Genomic DNA, 24,487 nt, shown 5'->3' on the forward strand with positions numbered 1-24,487 from the left:
GTCGTAGAAATGTATAATAAAACACAGGTGAGAAGTGCGACATTGTATGGTGCGGAGATGTGGGGCTACTCAAATCCAAATACAATACTGATCACTGAAAATTAAGTACCCCCCTGCTCCCCCTTCGCATGGTCCTAGGAGTAAGACAAATTACTCAGGTTGTAGGATGTAGGCCACTTCTTTTTTGTCGAAGGATATGGGCCACCTCAGAACTTGCTGTTTATAGAAGTGAGCTAGAGGAGATACTTAGCATTTCAGGGAATAGTAAGTTTCCATGGCTTATGTATGTTTAAAACTGTTTGATTGAATTAGTATTTTGTGAGCTGAGGGAGAATCCCAGATTAGCCTGTGTAACCATTACTAGGAAGGTCCTGATAAGGAGATACTGGGATGTTAAAATGGATAAATTGCATCTCAATCCTAGGGTGGGTTCCAGGCTATCTATATTCCTTGATGTGAAATGTACATATGTGCTGGAGACTGTACTTGACGTTATTTATCCAACCCTGGCCAGGAAACTTTATTTACAGTTTCGTTATGGTTGTCTTCCACTCAATGCATACACCAACCAGTGGGCACCCGGGAGGGACCTGGGCTGCCCTGCTTGCTCAGCTAAGGAGGAGACAGACCTGCATGTGCTCTTTTTCTGGCGAGGATATGGTAAACTACGTCAGAAAGAGCTCATTAATTTGTGCAAGAACTTGCTATAGGCTCCTAAAAACGAATACGGACTTGCATATTGTATTTGCGGTTTCCAGGTTCCTGTGCCGCTTTTGGTGGGCTAGGACAAACATTTTTAAAATGGAATGACTTTTAATTATTTATCGTCACTTTTGTATATATTGGAATTTTTGGGTTTTAACGATTTTAGATATTTTGTAAATGTTATATTCTTGCTGCTTCTTTTATGGCACATGCCGAAATAAAGGATATTTGACTGACTGATTGAAAATATAACAATTCTAACAGCCCATTCTTGCCTATGGAGAACAGGTAGCCTTGCAATAGTGAAAAACGAAAATGGCTGTAATTCACTATTAGGACATACCACACACATCAGGGCTTGTCCTACCTTATACTTACAATGCACCCTGCCCTTGGGCCTACCGTAGGGGTGACTAATATGAAGAAAAGGGAAGGTTTAAGGACTGGAAAGTGGGTGCACTTGCCCAGTCAGCATGACAGTACCAGACTGCACACAGGCTCTGCAATGGCAGACCTTAGACACATTTTACACAGCTGCTTCTGTGGGTGGCACAACCAGTGCTGCAGGCCCACCAGCAGCATTTGGATTACACGCCCTGGCACACTCAGTGCACTAGACAAGGGTCTGACAAATAAACCAACATAGCCAAAGATGGAATCACTAATCCATACATCAATTTACAGTAGGGAGCACTTGCACTGTGGCACTGGACAGCAGTGGCACAGTGCCCAAAGCATCTAACACCAGCAAAAACACATGAGGCAACAGCAAGAATGGAAGGGAGACCCATGCCAATGGTGCCAGGTCTAACAGGAACACTAATCCGCCACTGAGTACATTTGACCCGAGATGTTTTTGCTGTAACAGACGTGTGACAGAGGAGACAAAACTCCCTGAATTGCTTTGCTAGGTTCACTAGTAGTTTGCACTGGGTGCCCCGAGGTGGTTGATATAATGGACAACTGTCAGATAGTCAATTCTGAGAAGGATGAAAGAGCAAACTCATTTTTTGTGAATGATTGGATCACAATGGAGCCTGCAAGCCATTCTAAATCATTTATGTCCATTGAGAGCTCCCACTAGGACCAGTCACCTCCTGTCGAGCATTGGCCGAATCTCGCACCCCACCTTGACGAACTTTCATCTGACTCTAATTGTAGATTTGGTGAAGAATTAAACTTTGACCTTCTGATAGAGCGCGCAGGGCCTACTAGCTCAATTTTACCATACTCACCTGGGCCCATAAAACATTCCCACTTTGAACTAGCAGTCCTGCCTAACTAATATTTAATCAATCGCCTATCAGTGCCTAGAGGTCCGTTTAGGACTTATACCTATAAACCATGACTTACCAATCCTTGTCACCTCTGCTATAAGTCCTAGGGATCAAGGAGAGAGTTAGTATAAACAGGTAATATTTAAACACATTTACCTTTTCTATAATAACCACAGACTTGAGGAAAGTTTTAAAATCTTTATCTATGAAAGAATTTCTGAGTCAAAAGGAAAAAGGCCACAATACTGTGACCATAAATTTTACAAGCAAGAATATAATCAATAGGACATAAAGTTTGTAAGAAATCACAGTAACACCTCTAAACATCGGTACCTGGGAAGGATGAGAAAGGGAAATAGCATAAGAACATACCACATGGATTATATTTACCTAGAATGGGTAAATGACCAATACTAGCCACGGGCTGGGGCAAATAAGAACCAGGATCCCGACCAATCAGGTGCCCCGGGACTAGACGGGTGCAGATCAGGACAGGTGACCTCCTCTAAGTGCAACGCCAGTGTCACACCACTCTCTCTTGGGAAAGCCAATTAGTTCCCCGACTGGGTAATCGACAATTTCACACCAACACCTCGATTCTTCTGACAGAGTGCTCCGCCAGCACCTCGGCTCTTGATCTCCTATAGCAGTCGTTGGGTCAGTGACAGGTCAGCTACTTAGACAAGTCGGACAATTTCTCTATTTAAACCTACCTTAGTTATACCATTTCGAGGGCAATGTACCACCCCTAAATGTTGCACATCTATGTGTTCCCCTTCAGTGATGGGTTGGAAAGACGAGGAGAGGTCATCACGCCATGCTAAGATGAGGTAATTCCAATATTGGTTTCAGTTGATTCCGGTTACCGCCCATAATTTATTTTCCCATGCACTTTTATTCCACCCAGTAATACTGTACAACAAATTATTACATTTTATATAGCTTCAGTTCCTCCAGAGGTCGGAAGGGCGTTTTCTCATAGACATCGTGGGTAAGATGATTCCTGGCTGGGGGTTCAATGCCAATGCTTCAGCAACTTCGGAGCTAGAGTGCTCACGCGCAGGTTTGTCCAAGATGGAGAATGTGTCAGTATTCAGGTCCAAGTACGAGCTAACAGCAAAGTCAAAGAGAAACATATTAGAATACAAAAAAAAATGAATGCACTGTATACCACTTATTTCTACTCTAACCCCATTACTTTATTTTAACCTTTGCATTAATAGTTAAGCAGCACGAACAAGCTTAGTACAAGCAGCAGCATAAGCGTTAGCATGTGATATTTGAAGCAGCCATTTTTGGCACGAGTGAGCAGAAGTGAGAAATTCCCTCCAAAGCAGAATTACGTCACACCACGTAGATGTGGCGGAGGCATGCGCAGTAAAGGACCTGCGTTTTCGGCAGCCATATTAAGACACTCGGGTTAATGTTAGTAAAAGCACATATGCAAGCTTCCCCAGATTACTAGAATGTCATGTAAATGCAAATTTTAGTAAACAAAACATGTTGGTTAATTTATTACATGTTATTTGGAGAGGGCTGAATACAAGCGGATGTATGACGGTACGATGCGTACCGTCACAACGCGTGCTTTTACAACGCATCTTTAACAACGCAAGTCATTACAACGACTTGCGTTGGGGGGCGCTGATAGTGAATAGTATAATTTACTATTCTAACACCAGTCCCCATGGATACTAGGGAAGATGTTGGAATAGTAAATACACTGTTCTTTATCCTCTAGCGCCCTCCAGCGCAAGTCGTGGTTACGACTTGCATTGTAACGGACGCGTTCTAAAAGTACTGCGGAGTAAAATCCGCGTGGAAAAGGATGTTCCCCAATACAAGCCCGTTTCGGTATATGTGAACCCTTGCTCCATCACTTCCATTCCATGCTTGAAGATGTTCTAACCGGATGTATGACGTTACAACGCAGGCTATTACAACGCCTGCCTTTACAACGCGGTTTTTACATCGCAGTCTATTACAACGCATAGCGCTTTGAGGTGTTGGATAGTGAAAAGTTTAATTTTCTATTCCAACACCAGTCCCCGTGGACACTAGGGAAGGTGTTGGATAGAAAATTAAACTTATTCCCTATCCTAGAGCGCCCCCCAGCGCAATGCGTTGTAATGGTTTGCATTGTAATGCCCACGTTGTACTGGTAGTGCGTTGTAAAAGTTTCGTTGTAACGGGTGTATACCGTTCTAACCACCAATGAGCATCTGCCTTTGTTTCCTGATTGAAGGGGATTCGATCTGAATGACTCAAACCTTTTCTCAAATGTTGAAGTTTTAAGTTTGGAGACCACTGTACTGTAGAGACCCCAGTAAAACACTTGTATTCATGATGCTTAGAGATCCACTATGCCATCTTGTTATCAGAGGATGGAGATATGTGAGGAAGCAAATAATTGGGAGAATGCTTTTCTGATGATAACATGTTTGGAACTTGGAGGTTGTAGGATGAGGATTGAGAATTCACAAATACACTTGGGAATTCTATAGAGTATAGAGGAAGGAGAAAAAGATTTCTCCGGATTGATGACAAAGCTAAAACATTTTAGGAATGAGATTCTGAATTGTAATTGATTAAATAAAGAAATGTTGTTTTGCGGAATTAAAAGGATGTCGCCCAAGTACCAAGTGAGTGTAAGTAGGCATAATACCAGTTTCGAGCGATTGGTGGAGCACCACGGAGCCAAGGATAGGCCAAAAGATCAGGCTGTACAATGGTGATCGGAGCTGTCCCATTAAAACTGAAGAATTGTGCAATGAGAAGGAGGAATGGTACCGAAAGACAGGCATCTTTTAAATGTGATGAAACCACCCATTCGGATACTAGGGGCAATCTCAGAGGTGGTGAATGGTTTCCATTTTGAAATGCCTGTAAACGACAAAATGGTTGAAATGGGCTAGATTTATCACTGGTCTTAATTTTATGTTTTGCGTTTTTAAAAGAAAAAGGTTGCTTAAGAAGCCTGAATAATCTAAGTCATTTTGTGTATTAATCCCTTTTTGAAATTAAATCCTCTACTTCCTGAGAAGTAAAATCCAAATCTGTAAGGCAAACATGTATTCTGTGTGGGGAGATCTTGATAAAACTCTGTTTGATAGCCCGAGACTGTTACAAGCTATTTGTCTTACGCTGACCTAGACAATAAACCCGGTCTGGGGGAAAAAACATATTTTATCAAATACAAATGTAAACACATACACCAAAAAGAAATTAATAAGTAAAGTATCACTTCTGTGGGCAATGGAATTAACAGGCCACCTGTGTGTTATGCTATGCTATGCTATGCTATGCTATGGTGATTTGTATAGCGCACGGCTGCCCCAGCGAAGGGGCGTCCCGGCGCTGCGGAAGGACAGAAAACAGTTTACAGTGAGGTGGAGACGCTAAGGATGAAGCTATTGTTGAAAGAGGTGTGTTTTGACAGCCTTTCTGAAGGCTAAGAGATCTTGTATCCCACGGATAGCTTCGGGAAGACTGTTCCATAACTTGGCCGCTAGGAAGCTAAAAGAGCGGCCGCCCATTCTGGCCAGTCTGATGCGGGGGAATGATCGCAAGATGCTGCCCCTCTGACCGGAGCGATCTCCTAGGGATGTACTCTGACAGAAGTGGGCGAAGCATTGGGGGGGAAGGAGGTTTTAAGGATTTTGAAAGCGAGGCACAATGCTTTGAACTGGACCCTTTTGCCCACCGGGAGCCAGTGCAATTTCTTCAGGGTTCCAGATACCGAGGAATGGCGCGGGAGACCAACCAGAGCCCTGGCAGCCGCATTCTGAACTCTTTGCAATCTAGTAATTTCAGCTAGATTCGCCCCCAATAGAAGGGATCTGGCATAGTCCAGTCTGGAAAGGATGGTCGCCTGGACGATTAGTTGGCGAGTGCGGCAGTCAAAGAACTTCAGAATGGGCCTGATGTTACGCAGGACGCCAAAGCATGTGGCGGCAACTTTTTTTGTGTGGTGCGTGAACTTTAAAGCAGAATCCACCCAAACTCCCAGGTTTTTAACACATTCCTTAGGCGTAGGGGATGGGCCTAGCGCATCCGGCCACCAGTTATCACCCCAGGATGAAGTGTTTTTGCCCAGGAGGAGAATCTCCGTTTTCCCGTCGTTTAATTGAAGAAAATTCGCCGTCATCCAGTTGGTGATGTCAGTGAGTGTCTGTTTAAAGTGTTGTGCCTCCAGACCACTGTTGTCTATAAGTGACACCACCAACTGGGTGCATTAGCAGTCACAGCACAAGGAAGTAACGGGACACCTGTGTGTTATACATTCGCAGTCACAGCACAAGGAAGTAACGGGACACCTGTGTGTTATACATTAGCAGTCACAGCACAAGGAAGTAACGGGACACCTGTGTGTTATACATTAGCAGTCACATCACCACGTTTAACGGGACACCTGTGTGTTATACATTAGCAGTCACAGCACAAGGAAGTAACGGGACACCTGTGTGTTATACATTAGCAGTCACATCACCACGTTTAACGGGACACCTGTGTGTTATACATTAGCAGTCACAGCACAAGGAAGTAACGGGACACCTGTGTGTTATACATTAGCAGTCATATCACCACGTTTAACGGGACACCTGTGTGTTATACATTCGCAGTCACGGCACAAGGAAGTAACGGGACACCTGTGTGTTATACATCCGCAGTCACAGCACAAGGAAGTAACGAGACACCTGTGTGTTATACATTAGCAGTCACAGCACAAGGAAGTAACGGGACACCTGTGTGTTATACATTAGCAGTCACAGCACAAGGAAGTAACGGGACACCTGTGTGTTATACATCCGCAGTCACAGCACAAGGAAGTAACGAGACACCTGTGTGTTATACATTAGCAGTCACAGCACAAGGAAGTAACGGGACACCTGTGTGTTATACATTAGCAGTCACAGCACAAGGAAGTAACAGGACACCTGTGTGTCATACATTAGCAGTCACGGCACTGGGACTAACAGGCCACCTGTGTGTTATGCATTAGCAGTCACAGCACAAGGAAGTAACGAGACACCTGTGTGTTATACATTAGCAGTCACAGCACAAGGAAGTAACGGGACACCTGTGTGTCATACATTAGCAGTCACAGCACAAGGAAGTAACGGGACACCTGTGTGTCATACATTAGCAGTCACGGCACTGGGACTAACAGGCCACCTGTGTGTTATGCATTAGCAGTCACAGCACAAGGAAGTAACGGGACACCTGTGTGTCATACATTAGCAGTCACAGCACAAGGAAGTAACGGGACACCTGTGTGTTATACATTAGCAGTCACATCACCACGTTTAACGGGACACCTGTGTGTTATACATTAGCAGTCACAGCACAAGGAAGTAACGGGACACCTGTGTGTCATACATTAGCAGTCACAGCACTAGGAAGTAACGGGACACCTGTGTGTTATACATTAGCAGTCACATCACCACGTTTAACCGGACACCTGTGTGTTATACATTAGCAGTCACAGCACAAGGAAGTAACGGGACACCTGTGTGTTATACATTAGCAGTCACATCACCACGTTTAACGGGACACCTGTGTGTTATACATTAGCAGTCACAGCACAAGGAAGTAACGGGACACCTGTGTGTTATACATTAGCAGTCACATCACCACGTTTAACGGGACACCTGTGTGTTATACATTCGCAGTCACGGCACAAGGAAGTAACGGGACACCTGTGTGTTATACATTAGCAGTCACAGCACAAGGAAGTAACGAGACACCTGTGTGTTATACATTAGCAGTCACAGCACAAGGAAGTAACGGGACACCTGTGTGTTATACATTAGCAGTCACAGCACAAGGAAGTAACGGGACACCTGTGTGTTATACATCCGCAGTCACAGCACAAGGAAGTAACGAGACACCTGTGTGTTATACATTAGCAGTCACAGCACAAGGAAGTAACGGGACAGCTGTGTGTTATACATTAGCAGTCACAGCACAAGGAAGTAACGGGACACCTGTGTGTTATACATTAGCAGTCACAGCACAAGGAAGTAACGGGACACCTGTGTGTCGTACATTAGCAGTCACGGCACTGGGACTAACAGGCCACCTGTGTGTTATGCATTAGCAGTCACAGCACAAGGAAGTATCGAGACACCTGTGTGTTATACATTAGCAGTCACAGCACAAGGAAGTAACGGGACACCTGTGTGTCATACATTAGCAGTCACAGCACAAGGAAGTAACGGGACACCTGTGTGTCATACATTAGCAGTCACAGCACAAGGAAGTAACGGGACACCTGTGTGTTATACATTCGCAGTCACGGCACAAGGAAGTAACGGGACACCTGTGTGTCATACATTAGCAGTCACAGCACAAGGAAGTAACGGGACACCTGTGTGTTATACATTCGCAGTCACAGCACAAGGAAGTAACGGGACACCTGTGTGTCATACATTAGCAGTCACGGCACTGGGACTAACAGGCCACCTGTGTGTTATGCATTAGCAGTCACAGCACAAGGAAGTAACGGGACACCTGTGTGTTATACATTAGCAGTCACAGCACAAGGAAGTAACGGGACACCTGTGTGTCATACATTAGCAGTCACGGCACTGGGACTAACAGGCCACCTGTGTGTTATACATTCGCAGTCACAGCACAAGGAAGTAACGGGACACCTGTGTGTTATACATTAGCATTCACAGCACTGGGACTGACGAGACACCTGTGTGTTATACATTCGCAGTCACAGCACAAGGAAGTAACGGGACACCTGTGTGTCATACATTAGCAGTCACAGCACAAGGAAGTAACGGGACACCTGTGTGTTATACATTCGCAGTCACAGCACAAGGAAGTAACGGGACACCTGTGTGTCATACATTAGCAGTCACAGCACAAGGAAGTAACGGGACACCTGTGTGTTATACATTCGCAGTCACAGCACAAGGAAGTAACTGTACACCTGTGTGTCATACATTAGCAGTCACAGCACAAGGAAGTAACGGGACACCTGTGTGTTATACATTAGCAGTCACAGCACAAGGAAGTAACGGGACACCTGTGTGTCATACATTAGCAGTCACGGCACTGGGACTAACAGGCCACCTGTGTATTATTCATTCGCAGTCACAGCACAAGGAAGTAACGGGACACCTGTGTGTTATGCATTAGCAGTCACAGCACAAGGAAGTAACGGGACACCTGTGTGTTATACATTCGCAGTCACAGCACAAGGAAGTAACGGGACACCTGTGTGTCATACATTAGCAGTCACAGCACAAGGAAGTAACGGGACACCTGTGTGTCATACATTAGCAGTCACAGCACAAGGAAGTAACGGGACACCTGTGTGTTATACATTCGCAGTCACAGCACAAGGAAGTAACGGGACACCTGTGTGTCATACATTAGCAGTCACAGCACAAGGAAGTAACGGGACACCTGTGTGTTATACATTAGCAGTCACAGCACAAGGAAGTAACGGGACACCTGTGTGTTATACATTAGCAGTCACAGCACAAGGAAGTAACGGGACACCTGTGTGTCATACATTAGCAGTCACGGCACTGGGACTAACAGGCCACCTGTGTGTTATGCATTAGCAGTCACAGCACAAGGAAGTAACGGGACACCTGTGTGTTATACATTAGCAGTCACAGCACAAGGAAGTAACGGGACACCTGTGTGTTGTACATTAGCAGTCACAGCACAAGGAAGTAACGGGACACCTGTGTGTCATACATTAGCAGTCACGGCACTGGGACTAACAGGCCACCTGTGTGTTATGCATTAGCAGTCACAGCACAAGGAAGTAACGGGACGCCTTTGTGTCATACATTAGCAGTCACAGCACAAGGAAGTAACGGGACACCTGTGTGTTATACATTCGCAGTCACAGCACAAGGAAGTAACGGGACACCTGTGTGTCATACATTAGCAGTCACAGCACAAGGAAGTAACGGGACACCTGTGTGTTATACATTAGCAGTCACAGCACAAGGAAGTAACGGGACACCTGTGTGTTATACATTAGCAGTCACAGCACAAGGAAGTAACGGGACACCTGTGTGTTATACATTAGCAGTCACAGCACAAGGAAGTAACGGGACACCTGTGTGTCATACATTAGCAGTCACGGCACTGGGACTAACAGGCCACCTGTGTGTTATGCATTAGCAGTCACAGCACAAGGAAGTAACGGGACACCTGTGTGTTATACATTAGCAGTCACAGCACAAGGAAGTAACGGGACACCTGTGTGTTATACATTAGCAGTCACAGCACAAGGAAGTAACGGGACACCTGTGTGTCATACATTAGCAGTCACGGCACTGGGACTAACAGGCCACCTGTGTGTTATGCATTAGCAGTCACAGCACAAGGAAGTAACGGGACACCTGTGTGTCATACATTACCAGTCACAGCACAAGGAGGTAACGGGACACCTGTGTGTTATACATTCGCAGTCACAGCACAAGGAAGTAACGGGACACCTGTGTGTCATACATTAGCAGTCACAGCACAACGAAGTAACGGGACACCTGTGTGTTATACATTCCCAGTCACAGCACAAGGAAGTAACGGGACACCTGTGTGTCATACATTAGCAGTCACAGCACAAGGAAGTAACGGGACACCTGTGTGTTATACATTCGCAGTCACAGCACAAGGAAGTAACGGGACACCTGCGTGTCATACATTAGCAGTCACAGCACAAGGAAGTAACGGGACACCTGTGTGTTATATATTAGCAGTCACGGCACTGGGACGATTTTCAAATTGAGGGCATATTTTGTGCTAAAAAATAAAGCAAAACACACAGTTGATTGAACAAGTAACTCGTATTGTGGTTGTTTGTACTGTACCTGCACTCTTATGCTGTAATTTTACCAGGAGTGTTGGTGTAATTACATGTCATAAGGGTATCATTTTAGCAATTTTGCAAAAATTCCAAACTTAAATGGCATACATCTGCATAGTTTACATTTCACCCCGGCCAATTGATGACCAGACACGGACTGATGTAGAATGTTACTACTCTCCACTGTCTGTAGAGAGATTTTTGGCACTACTAATAGATGGGCGTAACCAAATGATGAATAAACACTGGCAAAGCCAATACACCTCACTTCTATAATGCAAGTGCTAAGCTATTGGTTTTGCCAATACTTGTTTATAAAGCGTGTTTTTTAAAAACTTAAGGAAGAACAAACAAACATCGTAAGCTATCCCCAAACAGAACACTGAAGTCACTTTTTTCAATCTTTGTACACAGCATGGTTTATTTGTCAGGTTGTATGCAAGAAACTTTGAACAGATTTTAAAAAGCCTGTTGCCCATGACCCAGATAAGGAATTAACACACTGGATTAGATTCAAGAACATAACAGCTGTCTGAGAAATGTCATAATTTATAGGAAAAGCCTTTCCATATGCTTTCCATGTGACTAGGACCGGGTACCAATGCTGCAGACATTTGGCGCTCTCTTGCAGACCGGAGAGAACATTTATGGGCTGCAGGGAGAAGATACACCTTTTCACTCACTCTGAGTACATCTTTGGCCGCCAACACAAGTAGAACGAGTCCAGACGATGCCCCCACCTCCAGAAATGCAGCCTTTGTGTGCGAAGGCCTGGCTTTCATGCAACATGGGTAGGATATAAGAAAACTAAAACTCTGATCTTTAGTCACTCCTGGCAACAATATCTCTGTTGCTGTGATTTAGGGGATGAGCTGGGAAGGTGGTAGTAGTACCGTGAGTGTAAGGAAAGGAGATGTGAGGAGATGTGAGGAGGGAAGCAGCTCATGGGGGAGAGAGCAAGAAAACATGTGCACTTCCATGCAGGGCTCAAAGAAAAAGGTAAAAGTAGTTCACTGATGATAGCTGTGGAATTTGAATGTGAATTTTTAGCAATTTATAAAGCGCACATTCACTGAGCAGTTTCTTGGCGCTATAGGATTTCAGATCTGGGGGGGTAACGGGAGCTATAGGCTAAAAGCTTGCTGGAACAAAAAAGTCTTGAGGGCTTTACGAAACTCGGTGTAGGAAGGGGAGGATCTGAGAAGGGGGGTGTTAGACCTGACATCATTGGCTTGAGTCTCTCCTCCATTTTTTCTGTTTTGCCTCTACTGTTTTACGATGTTTTGCTGGTATATGCTTTGGGCGCTGTGCCACGGCTGATCCGTGCCACAGCGCAAGTGCTCCCTATGTTAAATTAATGTATCTATTGTATCCATGTTTGGCTTATTTGGTTTACTGTCAGTCCCTAGTCTAGTGCACCAGGAGTGCCGGGGCTTGTAAACGCAAATGCCACTCGTGGGCTTGCAGCACGTGTTGTGCCACCCACAGGAGCGGCCTCGTAAAAGAATGTCTACGGGTCGGTCATTGCGAGACCCACATGCAGCCTAGTGCTGTCACGCAGGCTGCGCAAGTATACCTACCCTACTTGCCAGCCCCTCAAACCTTCCCTTGGCTTCATGTTAGTCACCCCTATGGTAGGCCCACGGGCAGGGTGCATTGTAAGTATAAGGTAGGACACGCCTGACCAAGTTGGCATGTCCTGATAGTGAATTACCGCCATCTTCGTTCTTCACTATTGCGAGGTAGCCTGCTCTCCATTGATTAGAATGGGCCGCCGGGATTATTAATGCTATGATCCTAGCTGGCTCGGGGAGCATGGTGCAATGTCGAGTTTGGTATCCCTGAACTCGGGGTTTAATTACGCATCCATTGGTGTGGATGGTTTTTGGACTCTGGGTTCGAAAATAGCACTTTTAGAAAGTGTCTATTTTCTTGTCTAACCATTTCTGGTTTCTGCTGGTCTTGCGTGTGTGTGACAGGAGCTGGGTGGCTCCGCAGGTCTGGATGAGTCAGTGTGGGATGAGTGGGACATTTACGTTGAGAGTAGGGGGAGAGTAGTTGTTGATAGCCTGCCCTGCCTGGTACAATGCTGGCTCCACCTCCTGCCAAGCGGCTGATGGCTCTGTGCCTGCCATGGACGATCCTAGCCCCACCTCCTGCCAGGAGGCCGATAGCTCTGCTCCTGCCAGTGTCAATGCTGGCTCCACCTCCTGCTGGGCGTCTGAGGACCCAGCCCTGCTCAGTGAATAGGCCAGGTGCTTCTGCCTGGCTCCACCCACAACAGACCCAGGATGTTGGGAAATCCCCGGCATGGACAAAGGGTTCAAAGCCAGAAAGGGGTATAAGAGAAGGACCCCTGAACTAAGAAATCAGATCACTTCTGACAAGGAACCCTGTAACCAAGGACAAGAGGCCTGCTGATCTGAGGACTTGCCTACCCCTTCTGCCAGTGTGCTGTTGTTGGGGGAATCCTGCAGTGCTTCTTTATTTTTGCCAAGGAACCAGGAGAGAGGAACTGGGTGTGTACTCTCACGCTTGCTAAGAAAATCTCCAAGGACTGGAAGAGTGCCAGTCTCCTGCCGAAGTCACAGGGCTAAAGGACTTCATCTGCTAAAGTGCTATTGGCTGGAATCGTGAATCCAGCACCTCTGAAAGAACCAGCAATCTCGAAGCCGACGGACGTCGCCGAATCCAGCTCGACGCAGTGGGTAACGGCCCCAGTGTCCCGCTTCCTCGACGACCGGCCGCCGGGCCCGACCGACGCCAGAAGCAACGCCAGTGAGTGGGAGTACGGCTCTAGCTCCAAGGGACCTCGTGTCTGCACCGCTGCTGATCGCATCAACCGTGTGCCCTCTCGACGCCGTGAGCGCTGCTCACTCTGTGCAACCGCATCATCGACGACGCCTGCTGAGGCCTGATCGACACCGAAGACGCGACGCCGGATTGCTCGACGCCGCTGATCATCGTGTGCTTCATTTTCCTAAAGGTACTGTGTTGTTGGGGGTCCGTGTGACTCCGGGCTCGACGTAGCGCTCCTCGCGGTCGACGCCGAACCTGTGGATTACCTTTGCCTCGACGTCGTGTAGCCCCCGTGTGGGTTACCCTGTTGCTAAGAACTGTATTGCCAAGAAGAAGATTTGCTTGGATACTAAAGACTTTTGTGCTAAAGAAGAACCTACCTTTGAATCATCCCTTTTCCCTTCCCAGAGTATTTATTACGATTGTGTACAGTTTTGCCGTTATTTGGTCTTGTGCTAAGCCTTATATAAAAATACTTATTTTTATAATACTACTGTGTCGTGTCCATTTGTAGTGGATTCACTGTACTACTGTATGTGGTCATAATTGCTTAACACACAGCCTCTGAGATAAGCCTGTCTGCTCTGCCAAGCTACCAAGGGGGTGAGCAGGGGTTATCGAAGGGTGTGATCCCCTTGCCCTGACTAGAAAAGGTGTGTCCCTATTTGTCAGAAGTGTATACCTCTGCCAACTAGAGACAGCCGGTTCTAATATTGGCTGCAGCTGTGAGGATTTGGACCTTGCATTTATGACCCATGTACAGTGATTAGTGTGCGCTACATAGTGGAAGCAGACCATAACGCAGTCACAATCTAATTGGGAAGGATCCTATTTTTGGTTCTCCGCTTTTCTGAAGCTTGATTTTTTTAACACTGCCAGTTTTGACCATGAGTGACAACGGAGTCACTACCCCTGTTGTTGTTGTTGAAGTGGAGGAATTCGACAGAGCGAAGATAAACGACTACGGCTTGAAGAAACTGAAAGCCTTCTGCAAGCAGTTTAAAGTTCCTACAAAAGGCCTCTCGTTGAAGGAGGAATATCTCAAGGCTCTGGAGGCTTGGTTGGAATCCAGAGATCCCACTGATCCGGTGGTGGTACCTACCGCCAGTGGAAGGGGATGAGGAGGCGCCAGCGAATGGGCCTGAATCCTCTCCCGGAAGCAGTGTTTCCTCCAAAGGTCCTTCCCCTGAAGAACGAGAAGAAAGGGCGAAGGAGCGAGCATACAACATGGAAATGGCAAGGCTAAAGGTAAATGGGCAGTTGGAGTTAGAAAATGCAAGAGGTAGAAGAGAAGCTGATTTGGAGACCAAAAGGTTAGATTTTGAACGAGAGAAGTTAGCCTTGGAGCGTGAAGCCAGATCGAGGGAGCTGGATATCCAGGCTAAAAAGTTAGAATTGAATCCCTCTGGTGGCAGCATTCCATCTGGGCCTGCAGAAAGTAAGTTTTACTTTCCCAAAGATGTGATAAAGGATTATCACAGAAACGAAGATATTGGTCAGTGGTTTAAGGCATATGAGCTAGCATTGTTGGCCCACCAGGTCCCTGAGAAGAATTGGGGAGCGGGGTTGTGGGGTCGCTTTGTGAATGAGGGGAGAGATACCCTGTTAGACCTGCCTGTTGCGGATAGGATGTCGTATGCTCATATGAAAGATGCTTTAATGTTGCGATATGGCTTAACCCCCGAGAAGTACAGACACGCTTTTAGAGAATGTAAAAAGTTGCCTGGTACGACGTGGGTTGAATATGTGTCGTATTTTTGCAGAGCCATGGATGGTTGGGTAAAGGGCAGCAAAGTGGAAAGTTATGAAGCTCTTTATGATTTGTTTGCTTGGGAGCACTTGTCGAATAACTGTTTTCCTGAGCTGCGCCAGCACCTGATTGATAGCAAGATATCTAACCCTAGAAAACTTGCTGAGGAGGCGGACCGCTGGGTCAGTACCAGGGTTCACAAGGGTCCAGTGGGAGACTCAGCCAAAGGTGGGCAGGGTCCCCAGCAGAAGAGTGGGGGGGACAAGGGTAAACAGAAGGAGTCTCAGAAAGGGCCCCAAAGTAATCCCCAAGGGAACCAAGGGAAAGGTTCCCAGCCTCCCCCTGAGAAGGCCCTGACGGGTAAACCTGTTCATAGGGGCCCCCTGACCTACTACGGTTGTGGGCAGGTGGGACACCGGCTTTATGACCCCCAGTTTCCCAAAAAGGATTTGAATGCACCGCCGCGTGCACCCCCCGTCAGTTGGCGAGTGTAGCCTTGGGAGGGGAGGAGATGGTTGTCCATGGTGGGAGGGGTCCCGCAGAGATGTCCCTGGTCTCGCTAGGAGACATGCAAATGGTCCCTCCACCCCCTCTGCCTAGTAACACTAGTAAATATAGGCAGTGGGTGACCATTAATGGCCATAGAGTGGAAGCTCTCAGAGACACCGGAGCGAGTGTGACAGCTGTCAAGTGTCACTTGGTGTCCAGAGAGCAGGTGGTTCCCCACGCATTCTACCCTGTGATAGCTGATGACAACTCCCAGAAAGAGTGTGAGGTGGCTCAGGTTTCCTTTGAATGGGGGGAAGTTTCAGGTACTCTTCAGGTTGCTGTGAGGCCCGCCATGCCTGTCGATTGTCTCCTGGGCAATGATTTGGAAGACTCCCCTTGGGCGAAGGTGGAGCGAGAGGCGCATTTGAAAATGTTGGGCGTGCCAGAGTGGGTGTGTGCAACCACTCGTTCGATGACAGCGAGTAAGGGTGTTGATGGGGTCCCGGAGCCCGAAAGTATGGCCCAGGACCCAGCTGTGAAGAGAAGAGGCAGGAGGCGCGGGAAACCGGCCCCCGTAGTTCCCGTGGTCCAGGAGGAGGTAGACCCTGAGGGGGATGCCCTGGAGCCCACAGGGGAACAAATTGCCGAACTGGGAGACCTGCCCGAGCTGACCCACTGGCAGCAGGATGGTGGTCCCTCCAGGGAGGAATTCTGTGCGGAACAGAAGGAGTGCCCTTCTCTTGTGGGCATGAGGCAGCAGGCCTCAGCCCAATCCTCAGGTGATCAGTCAGGGTCACATTTTGTGTACTGGGAGAATGACCTCCTGTATAGCGAGCCTAAGGCTGCTGAGCCTGGGTCAGCCCGTGTGCTGGTGGTACCCCAGCGCTTCAGAGCCTTCCTACTGGGTTTGGCTCATGACGTTCCGTTAGCTGGACATCTGGGGCAGGACAAGACCTATGACAGGCTTGTCACCCATTTTTATTGGCCCCAGATGCGTAGGGATGTAGACATCCATTGCAAGACTTGTCGCACTTGCCAGGCAAGTGGGAAAAGCGGAAGGAAGCAGAAGGCTCCCCTCCAACCTTTTCCAGTGGTCAGTACCCCCTTTGACCGGGTGGGTATTGACATTGTTGGGCCCCTGGACCCCAAGACAGCCCTGGGCAACAGGTTTATCCTGGTCTTGGTGGACCACGCCACACGGTACCCGGAAGCCATCCCTCTCAGAACAGTGACGGCCCCCGTGGTGGGACGGGCACTGATGGGTGTTTTCTCCCGAATGGGGTTCCCCAGAGAGGTGGTGTCCGACCGAGGCACCAACTTCATTTCGAACTATATGAAGTCTCTGTGGAAGGAGTGTGGGGTAACCTCCAAGTTCACCACTCCTTACCACCCTCAAGGAAATGGGCTGGTTGAGAGATTCAACCGGACCCTGAAAGGCATGATCATGGGTCTTGAAGAACCAATGAGGCGGAAATGGGATGTCCTCTTGCCATGCCTGTTGTTTTCTTACCGTGAGGTGCCGCAGAAGTCTCTAGGGTTCAGCCCCTTTGAGCTCTTATACGGTCACCCGGTAAGAGGGCCTTTGAGTCTGGTCAAGGAAGGCTGGGAGCAATCTCCCAGGAAACCTCCCCAGGATGTATACAGCTACAAGCTGGCCTTTCGGAACCAGACTCGGCGCTTCAGAGAACTTGCTCAGGCAAATCTGGAGGCCAGCCAGGAGGAGATGAAGCGTTGGTACGACCGGAATGCCACTCTGGTAGAGCTTCAGCCTGGTCAGGAAGTGTGGGTCATGTCCCCTGTGGAACCTTGTGCGCTCAAGGACAGGTGGACCCGACCATTTAAGGTTGTGGAGAAGAAGAGCGATGTCACCTACTTGGTGGACTTGAAATCTCCCAGGAACCCCTTGCGGGTCCTGCACGTCAACCGTTTAAAGCCCCACTTAGAAAGGTCCGAAGTGGGCATGCTCCTAGCTACAGATGATGGAACGGAGGAGGAGAGTGAGCCTCTTCCTGACCTCCTGTGTGCTAAAGAGCAAGATGGGTCAGTGGATGGTGTGGTCCTCTCTGACACACTGACCCTTGAGCAGAAACAGGATTGTCGCCAACTGTTGGGACAATTCCCGGATCTGTTTTCCTTGGTTCCGGGTGTCACTCATTGGTGTGTCCATGATGTTGACACCAGAGACAGCCCTCCTGTGAAGCACAAGGCTTACAGGGTGACTGACAAGGTCAGAGCGTACATTAAGGAGGAGGTCTCCAAAATGTTCGCGTTAGGGGTGATTGAGTCCTCCAGCAGTCCTTGGGCCAGCCCGGTGGTCTTGGTCCCGAAGGCTGCAGCGCCTGGTGCTTCACCAGAACTCCGGTTCTGCTTGGACTACCGAGGGCTCAATTCGGTCACGAAGACTGACGCGCACCCCATCCCCAGAGCTGATGAGCTCATCGATCGGTTGGGGGCTGCCCGGTACCTTAGTACGTTTTATCTAACGTCTGGGTACTAGCAGATCGCCTTAACTGATGGGGCAAAGGAGAGGTCCGCATTCTCCACACCAGATGGGCTATACCAGTTCCGGGTGATGCCATTTGGGATGAAGAATGCCCCTGCCACCTTCCAGAGGTTGGTCAACCAGGTCTTGGCTGGACTGGAGGATTTCAGTGCCGCCTACCTGGACGACATCGCAGTGTTCAGCGCCAGCTGGGAGGAACACTTGCGCCACCTCCAGGAAGTGTTGTTGGCCCTGCGCGGAGCAGGCCTCACAATCAAAGCCAGTAAGTGCCAGATTGGGCAGGGTTCGGTGGTGTACTTGGGGCACCAAGTAGGGAGCGGCAAGGTTGCCCCCCTGCAACCCAAGATTGATACCATCCTGGCTTGGGCGCCGCCCAAAACCCAAACTCAGGTGAGAGCCTTCTTAGGACTCACGGGTTACTACAGGAGGTTTGTCAAGGATTACGGTAACATTGTGAACCCCTTGACTCCGCTGACTTTCAGGAAGCAGCCACGAAACGTGATCTGGACTGATGCCTGTCAAACAGCCTTCGACACCCTGAAAGCTGCAATGTGCACAGCACCTATACTCCAGGCACCCGACTTTTCAAAAGAATTTATTGTCCAGACGGACGCTTCAGAGCATGGCGTGGGAGCTGTTCTAGCTCGGGTAAATGAAGAGGGCCGAGACTTGCCTGTAGCCTTCATCAGTCGGAGGTTACTTCCCAGGGAAACGAGGTGGAGTGCGATAGAGAGAGAAGCATTTGCTGTGGTCTGGGCGCTGAAGAAGCTAAGACCCTACCTGTTTGGGACTCACTTCCGGGTTCAGACAGCCCACAGGCCCCTCAGATGGTTGATGCAGATGAGGGGTGAGAATCGGAAACTGTTGAGGTGGTCCATTTCCCTACAGGGGATGGACTTTACGGTGGAACACCGCCCTTGTACAGATCACGCCAATGCTGATGGTCTGTCTAGATTTTTCCGCCTTAGTGAAGAGGACTCCCTAGGTCAAGGGTAGTTCTCCCCACATTTCAGCTGGAGGGGACACGTGTTAGACCTGACATCATTGGCTTGAGTCTCTCCTCCATTTTTTCTGTTTTGCCTCTACTGTTTTACAATGTTTTGCTGGTATATGCTTTGGGCGCTGTGCCACGGCTGATCCGTGCCACAGCGCAAGTGCTCCCTATGTTAAATTAATGTATCTATTGTATCCATGTTTGACTTATTTGGTTTACTGTCAGTCCCTAGTCTAGTGCACCAGGAGTGCCGGGGCTTGTAAACGCAAATGCCGCTCGTGGGCTTGCAGCACGTGTTGTGCCACCCACAGGAGCGGCCCCGTAAAAGAATGTCTACGGGTCGGTCATTGCGAGACCCACGTGCAGCCTAGTGCTGTCACGCAGGCTGCGCAAGTATACCTACTTGCCAGCCCCTCAAACCTTCCCTTGGCTTCATGTTAGTCACCCCTATGGTAGGCCCACGGGCAGGGTGCATTGTAAGTATAAGGTAGGACACGCCTGACCAAGTTGGCATGTCCTGATAGTGAATTACCGCCATCTTCGTTCTTCACTATTGCGAGGTAGCCTGCTCTCCATTGATTAGAATGGGCCGCCGGGATTATTAATGCTATGATCCTAGCTGGCTCGGGGAGCATGGTGCAATGTCGAGTTTGGTATCCCTGAACTCGGGGTTTAATTACGCATCCGTTGGTGTGGATGGTTTTTGGACTCTGGGTTCGAAAATAGCACTTTTAGAAAGTGTCTATTTTCTTGTCTAACCATTTCTGGTTTCTGCTGGTCTTGCATGTGTGTGACAGGAGCTGGGTGGCTCCGCAGGTCTGGATGAGTCAGTGTGGGATGAGTGGGACATTTACGTTGAGAGTAGGGGGAGAGTAGTTGTTGATAGCCTGCCCTGCCTGGTACAATGCTGGCTCCACCTCCTGCCAAGCGGCTGATGGCTCTGTGCCTGCCATGGACGATCCTAGCCCCACCTCCTGCCAGGAGGCCGATAGCTCTGCTCCTGCCAGTGTCAATGCTGGCTCCACCTCCTGCTGGGCGTCTGAGGACCCAGCCCTGCTCAGTGAATAGGCCAGGTGCTTCTGCCTGGCTCCATCCACAACAGACCCAGGATGTTGGGAAATCCCCGGCATGGACAAAGGGATCAAAGCCAGAAAGGGGTATAAGAGAAGGACCCCTGAACTAAGAAATCAGATCACTTCTGACAAGGAACCCTGTAACCAAGGACAAGAGGCCTGCTGATCTGAGGACTTGCCTACCCCTTCTGCCAGTGTGCTGTTGTTGGGGGAATCCTGCAGTGCTTCTTTATTTTTGCCAAGGAACCAGGAGAGAGGAACTGGGTGTGTACTCTCACGCTTGCTAAGAAAATCTCCAAGGACTGGAAGAGTGCCAGTCTCCTGCCGAAGTCACAGGGCTAAAGGACTTCATCTGCTAAAGTGCTATTGGCTGGAATCGTGAATCCAGCACCTCTGAAAGAACCAGCAATCTCGACGCCGACGGACGTCGCCGAATTCAGCTCGACGCAGTGGGTAACGGCCCCAGTGTCCCGCTTCCTCGACGACCGGCCGCCGGGCCCGACCGACGCCAGCAGCAACGCCAGTGAGTGGGAGTATGGCTCTAGCTCCAAGGGACCTCGTGTCTGCACCGCTGCTGATCGCATCAACCGTGTGCCCTCTCGACGCCGTGAGCGCTGCTCACTCTGTGCAACCGCATCATCGACAACGCCTGCTGAGGCCTGATCGACACCGAAGACGCGACGCCGGATTGCTCGACGCCGCTGATCATCGTGTGCTTCATTTTCCTAAAGGTACTGTGTTGTTGGGGGTCCGTGTGACTCCGGGCTCGATGTAGCGCTCCTCGCGGTCGACGCCGAACCTGTGGATTACCTTTGCCTCGACGTCGTGTAGCCCCCGTGTGGGTTACCCTGTTGCTAAGAACTATATTGCCAAGAAGAAGATTTGCTTGGATACTAAAGACTTTTGTGCTAAAGAAGAACCTACCTTTGAATCATCCCTTTTCCCTTCCCAGAGTATTTATTACGATTGTGTACAGTTTTGCCGTTATTTGGTCTTGTGCTAAGCCTTATATAAAAATACTTATTTTTATAATACTACTATGTCGTGTCCATTTGTAGTGGATTCACTGTATTACTGTATGTGGTCATAATTGCTTAACACACAGCCTCTGAGATAAGCCTGTCTGCTCTGCCAAGCTACCAAGGGGGTGAGCAGGGGTTATCGAAGGGTGTGATCCCCTTGCCCTGACTAGAAAAGGTGTGTCCCTATTTGTCAGAAGTGTATACCTCTGCCAACTAGAGACAGCTGGTTCTCACAGGGAGGGGGGGGGGGGGGGAATTCCAGAAGGTAGGTGCAAGTACCGAAAATTTCTGGCCGCCGGATCGTTTTTTCTTGAACCGGGGGATAACTAATAAAGATTTGGTAGAGGAACGTAGATCTCTGGCAGGACTATAGTTAGTGGTGACAGAATTGATGAAGCCCGCACGGGCTTGGAAGGTAAGGCAGCCGAGTTTGAAAAGGGCTCTTCGTTTAATTGGAAGCCAGTGAACGGCCGAAAGAAGGGGGGAAGAGTGATGATATTTCGATAGGCCATGCACCAGGCGGGCTGCCTGGTTCTGCACCAGCTGGAAGCGTTGGAGTGCATAAGCGGGAGCACCATTATAGATGATGTTCCCATAATCGATCTTTGATAAGACCATGGCCATTACAATCAGTTTAAGTGCAGAAGGGGAGAAAAACCGGGATACTTTCCTAATAATACGTAAGGAAAAAAACACAAGAAGAGACAACAGAACTAATATGGGAGTGAATTGTCAGGTGGTGATTGAGAGTGATGCCAAGGGTCTTAACCGAGTGAGAGGGAGTGGGAGAAAGTCCAAAAGAAGAGGGCCAGAAGGAAGGCGACCAAGGATTGCCGCTTCCTCCAGTCAGAATCAACTCTGTTTTATCCGGGTTGAGTTTAAGATGGGTTGCGTTCATCCTACACCTTCCAATCAAATGGCTGGTAACGAAGCTACCCTCTAGTGAAGGCACTAACAGAGGAAAAGGAAGAAAAACCATTTGATAAAAAGCAAGAACATGAGATTGACAAGAAAGTAGACAAATAATATGCAATGGGAAGATCGAAAGCGCACTCAAAGTGTTGGAATTGTACACAATAGGTCTTTGACAACAGACAGCTAAACTCTTTCTTTGGGTGGCATCTAATGACACTTCAAAGAGGCCTTGTGTCTTCGAAGCAGCAGTGCAAGAACAAAAGTTTCAAGGCAAACTCTATTCTCATTTCAGGATCTAGCTGCGGCAGTTCAGAAAATAGCCGACTTCTTTGAGATTAATCTGACTAAAGAGCAAATACAATTGATCACCGAACGAGGCCACTTCAAATCCATGAAAGAAAGGTCCAGAGAGACGCATGGAATCTTGGGTTCCCATGTTTTCCGAAAAGGTACGTTTGAAAATATCTTTTTATGTTTCAATATTTTTTATTAAAATTTCAATAATAAACAAGTAAAGAAAACCATCAGTGGACCATGTGCTTACTGGGCTTCACAGAGCCCCAATCAATGAACCCTCCCTCCCTTACCCCTCCCTTCACTCACTTCCAGGTTAAAACATATAGGCTACTGTGTCCAAATGTAGGGCACTAAGTTGGTGATTGTAAGGCCGCCTCTAGGAGGCGCAGAATGCGCAACTGTCTAGGACATGTGAGCTCATGAAACTCTTGTGTTGATAGGGATAAGAAGGGATGCCACAGCTTCCTGAATGTCGAGCCCTGCCCTGCCAGTGAAAGTGTTATCGTCTCCATACCTAAGAAATGCCAGAGTCTGTGGAGCCAGCCAGGGTGGGTAGGTATTTGTTGAGTGCCCCAGTGAATAAGGATGCTCTGCACAGCGGCTCCCAGTGCTAGTCCTGTTTGCAGCCCCCTTCTAAGTTTCAGGGGGTATGTCAATGGATTTGGGAGGCCGAGTATTATGTATGTAGTGTATCGTGGAAGCTGGGTTTTGAGATAGGAGTCGTTTTCATCGAGAACTTGAGACAAGTATTGCTGCAGCAGAGGACATTCCCATAATACGTGAACTAAGGTTCCGGGATGTCCCCAACCCTGGAAGCAGCCCGCACTCTGCGAAGGAAATGCGTATGTCACCGTTCCGGTGTATAATGCCAGTATGTAACAATTTTTGTGAAGGCTTCAGTGAGAGCAACATTGGTGGTGGTATACCTGGCTCTGTAGTATATTCCCTCTCATTCTTTGCTACTCAGCTGCCTACCCAGATCTCTTCCTCACCGGACTGTTTATTCTTTGAGTTCAGTAATGCATAGAGTTCGGAAAGCAGCTTCTTGTCTGAGGTCTTAGTGAGGAGCTATTTTTCATAGTGGGAGAGGTGTCTCTGTGCGTTAGACTTTTTTATGGGTGTAACACCCAGTTTAGGAGCTGTAGGTGTTGGAGGCGATCTGACTCAGGATGCCCAAGTCTTTGAGAATCTGACAGAACTGGAGAATCTCTTCCACGTCGAAGAGGTAGCCCATGGAGCAACGCTTTGAGAGTCTCCAACTAGCAAAGTTTGCATTTCCCATTCCCTGGGGAAAGTTCAGTTATCCAGCAGTGTTGTCAGGGCAGAGGGAAATGTGGCCAATCCATATCGGGTGCAGTCTGATCCCACACCACCATAGTTGCCTGTGTAATGGGAGATAGATAGAGATTGCGTGACCTATGGGGGTTTGGTAGGAAAGGGACCTTTGACAGAGACGTGCCGGCGACTGCTCCATCTTGGAACAACAAATGTTTCTCTGATTCGGCTCCATTCCACTAGGTACGTAACTGCGCTGCTTGGTAGTAAAGTTGTAGGTCAGGGACTCCCAGGCCTCCTTCCCTAGAGGAAAGGAAGCTAATACATTTCTTTGTGCGGACTTTCCGTCCCTGCCATATGAATATGAGGATTCAAACTGTAGCTTGGAGATCAGACCTGCAGGTGGCTGCAAGGGGAGTGTCTGGAACAGATACAAAATCTTTGGGAGGATTGTCATTTTAGCTGCGGCTATCCTATCTAGCCAGGAGATCTGGTGGTGTTCCCACCGTTGTGCATTCGCTCAGATGTACCTGTGCAATTTGTGGC

General features: G+C 48.3%; 1 protein-coding gene across 1 annotated transcript in view; it reads left to right on the forward strand.

Annotated features, from left to right (window-relative positions):
* The window catches only part of LOC147672974 (sulfotransferase 6B1-like), a 263,082-nt gene that overhangs the window by 157,787 nt on the left and 80,808 nt on the right, over positions 1–24,487 (forward strand). Inside the window, exon 6 of the mRNA XM_086947848.1 lies at positions 22,662–22,818. Coding sequence (XP_086803974.1) covers positions 22,662–22,818 — 157 coding nt within the window. The remainder of the gene's footprint in view (positions 1–22,661; positions 22,819–24,487) is intronic.

This window comes from Lissotriton vulgaris (assembly GCF_964263255.1).
Source record: "Lissotriton vulgaris chromosome 7 unlocalized genomic scaffold, aLisVul1.2 SUPER_7_unloc_1, whole genome shotgun sequence".
NCBI lineage: Eukaryota > Metazoa > Chordata > Amphibia > Caudata > Salamandridae > Lissotriton > Lissotriton vulgaris.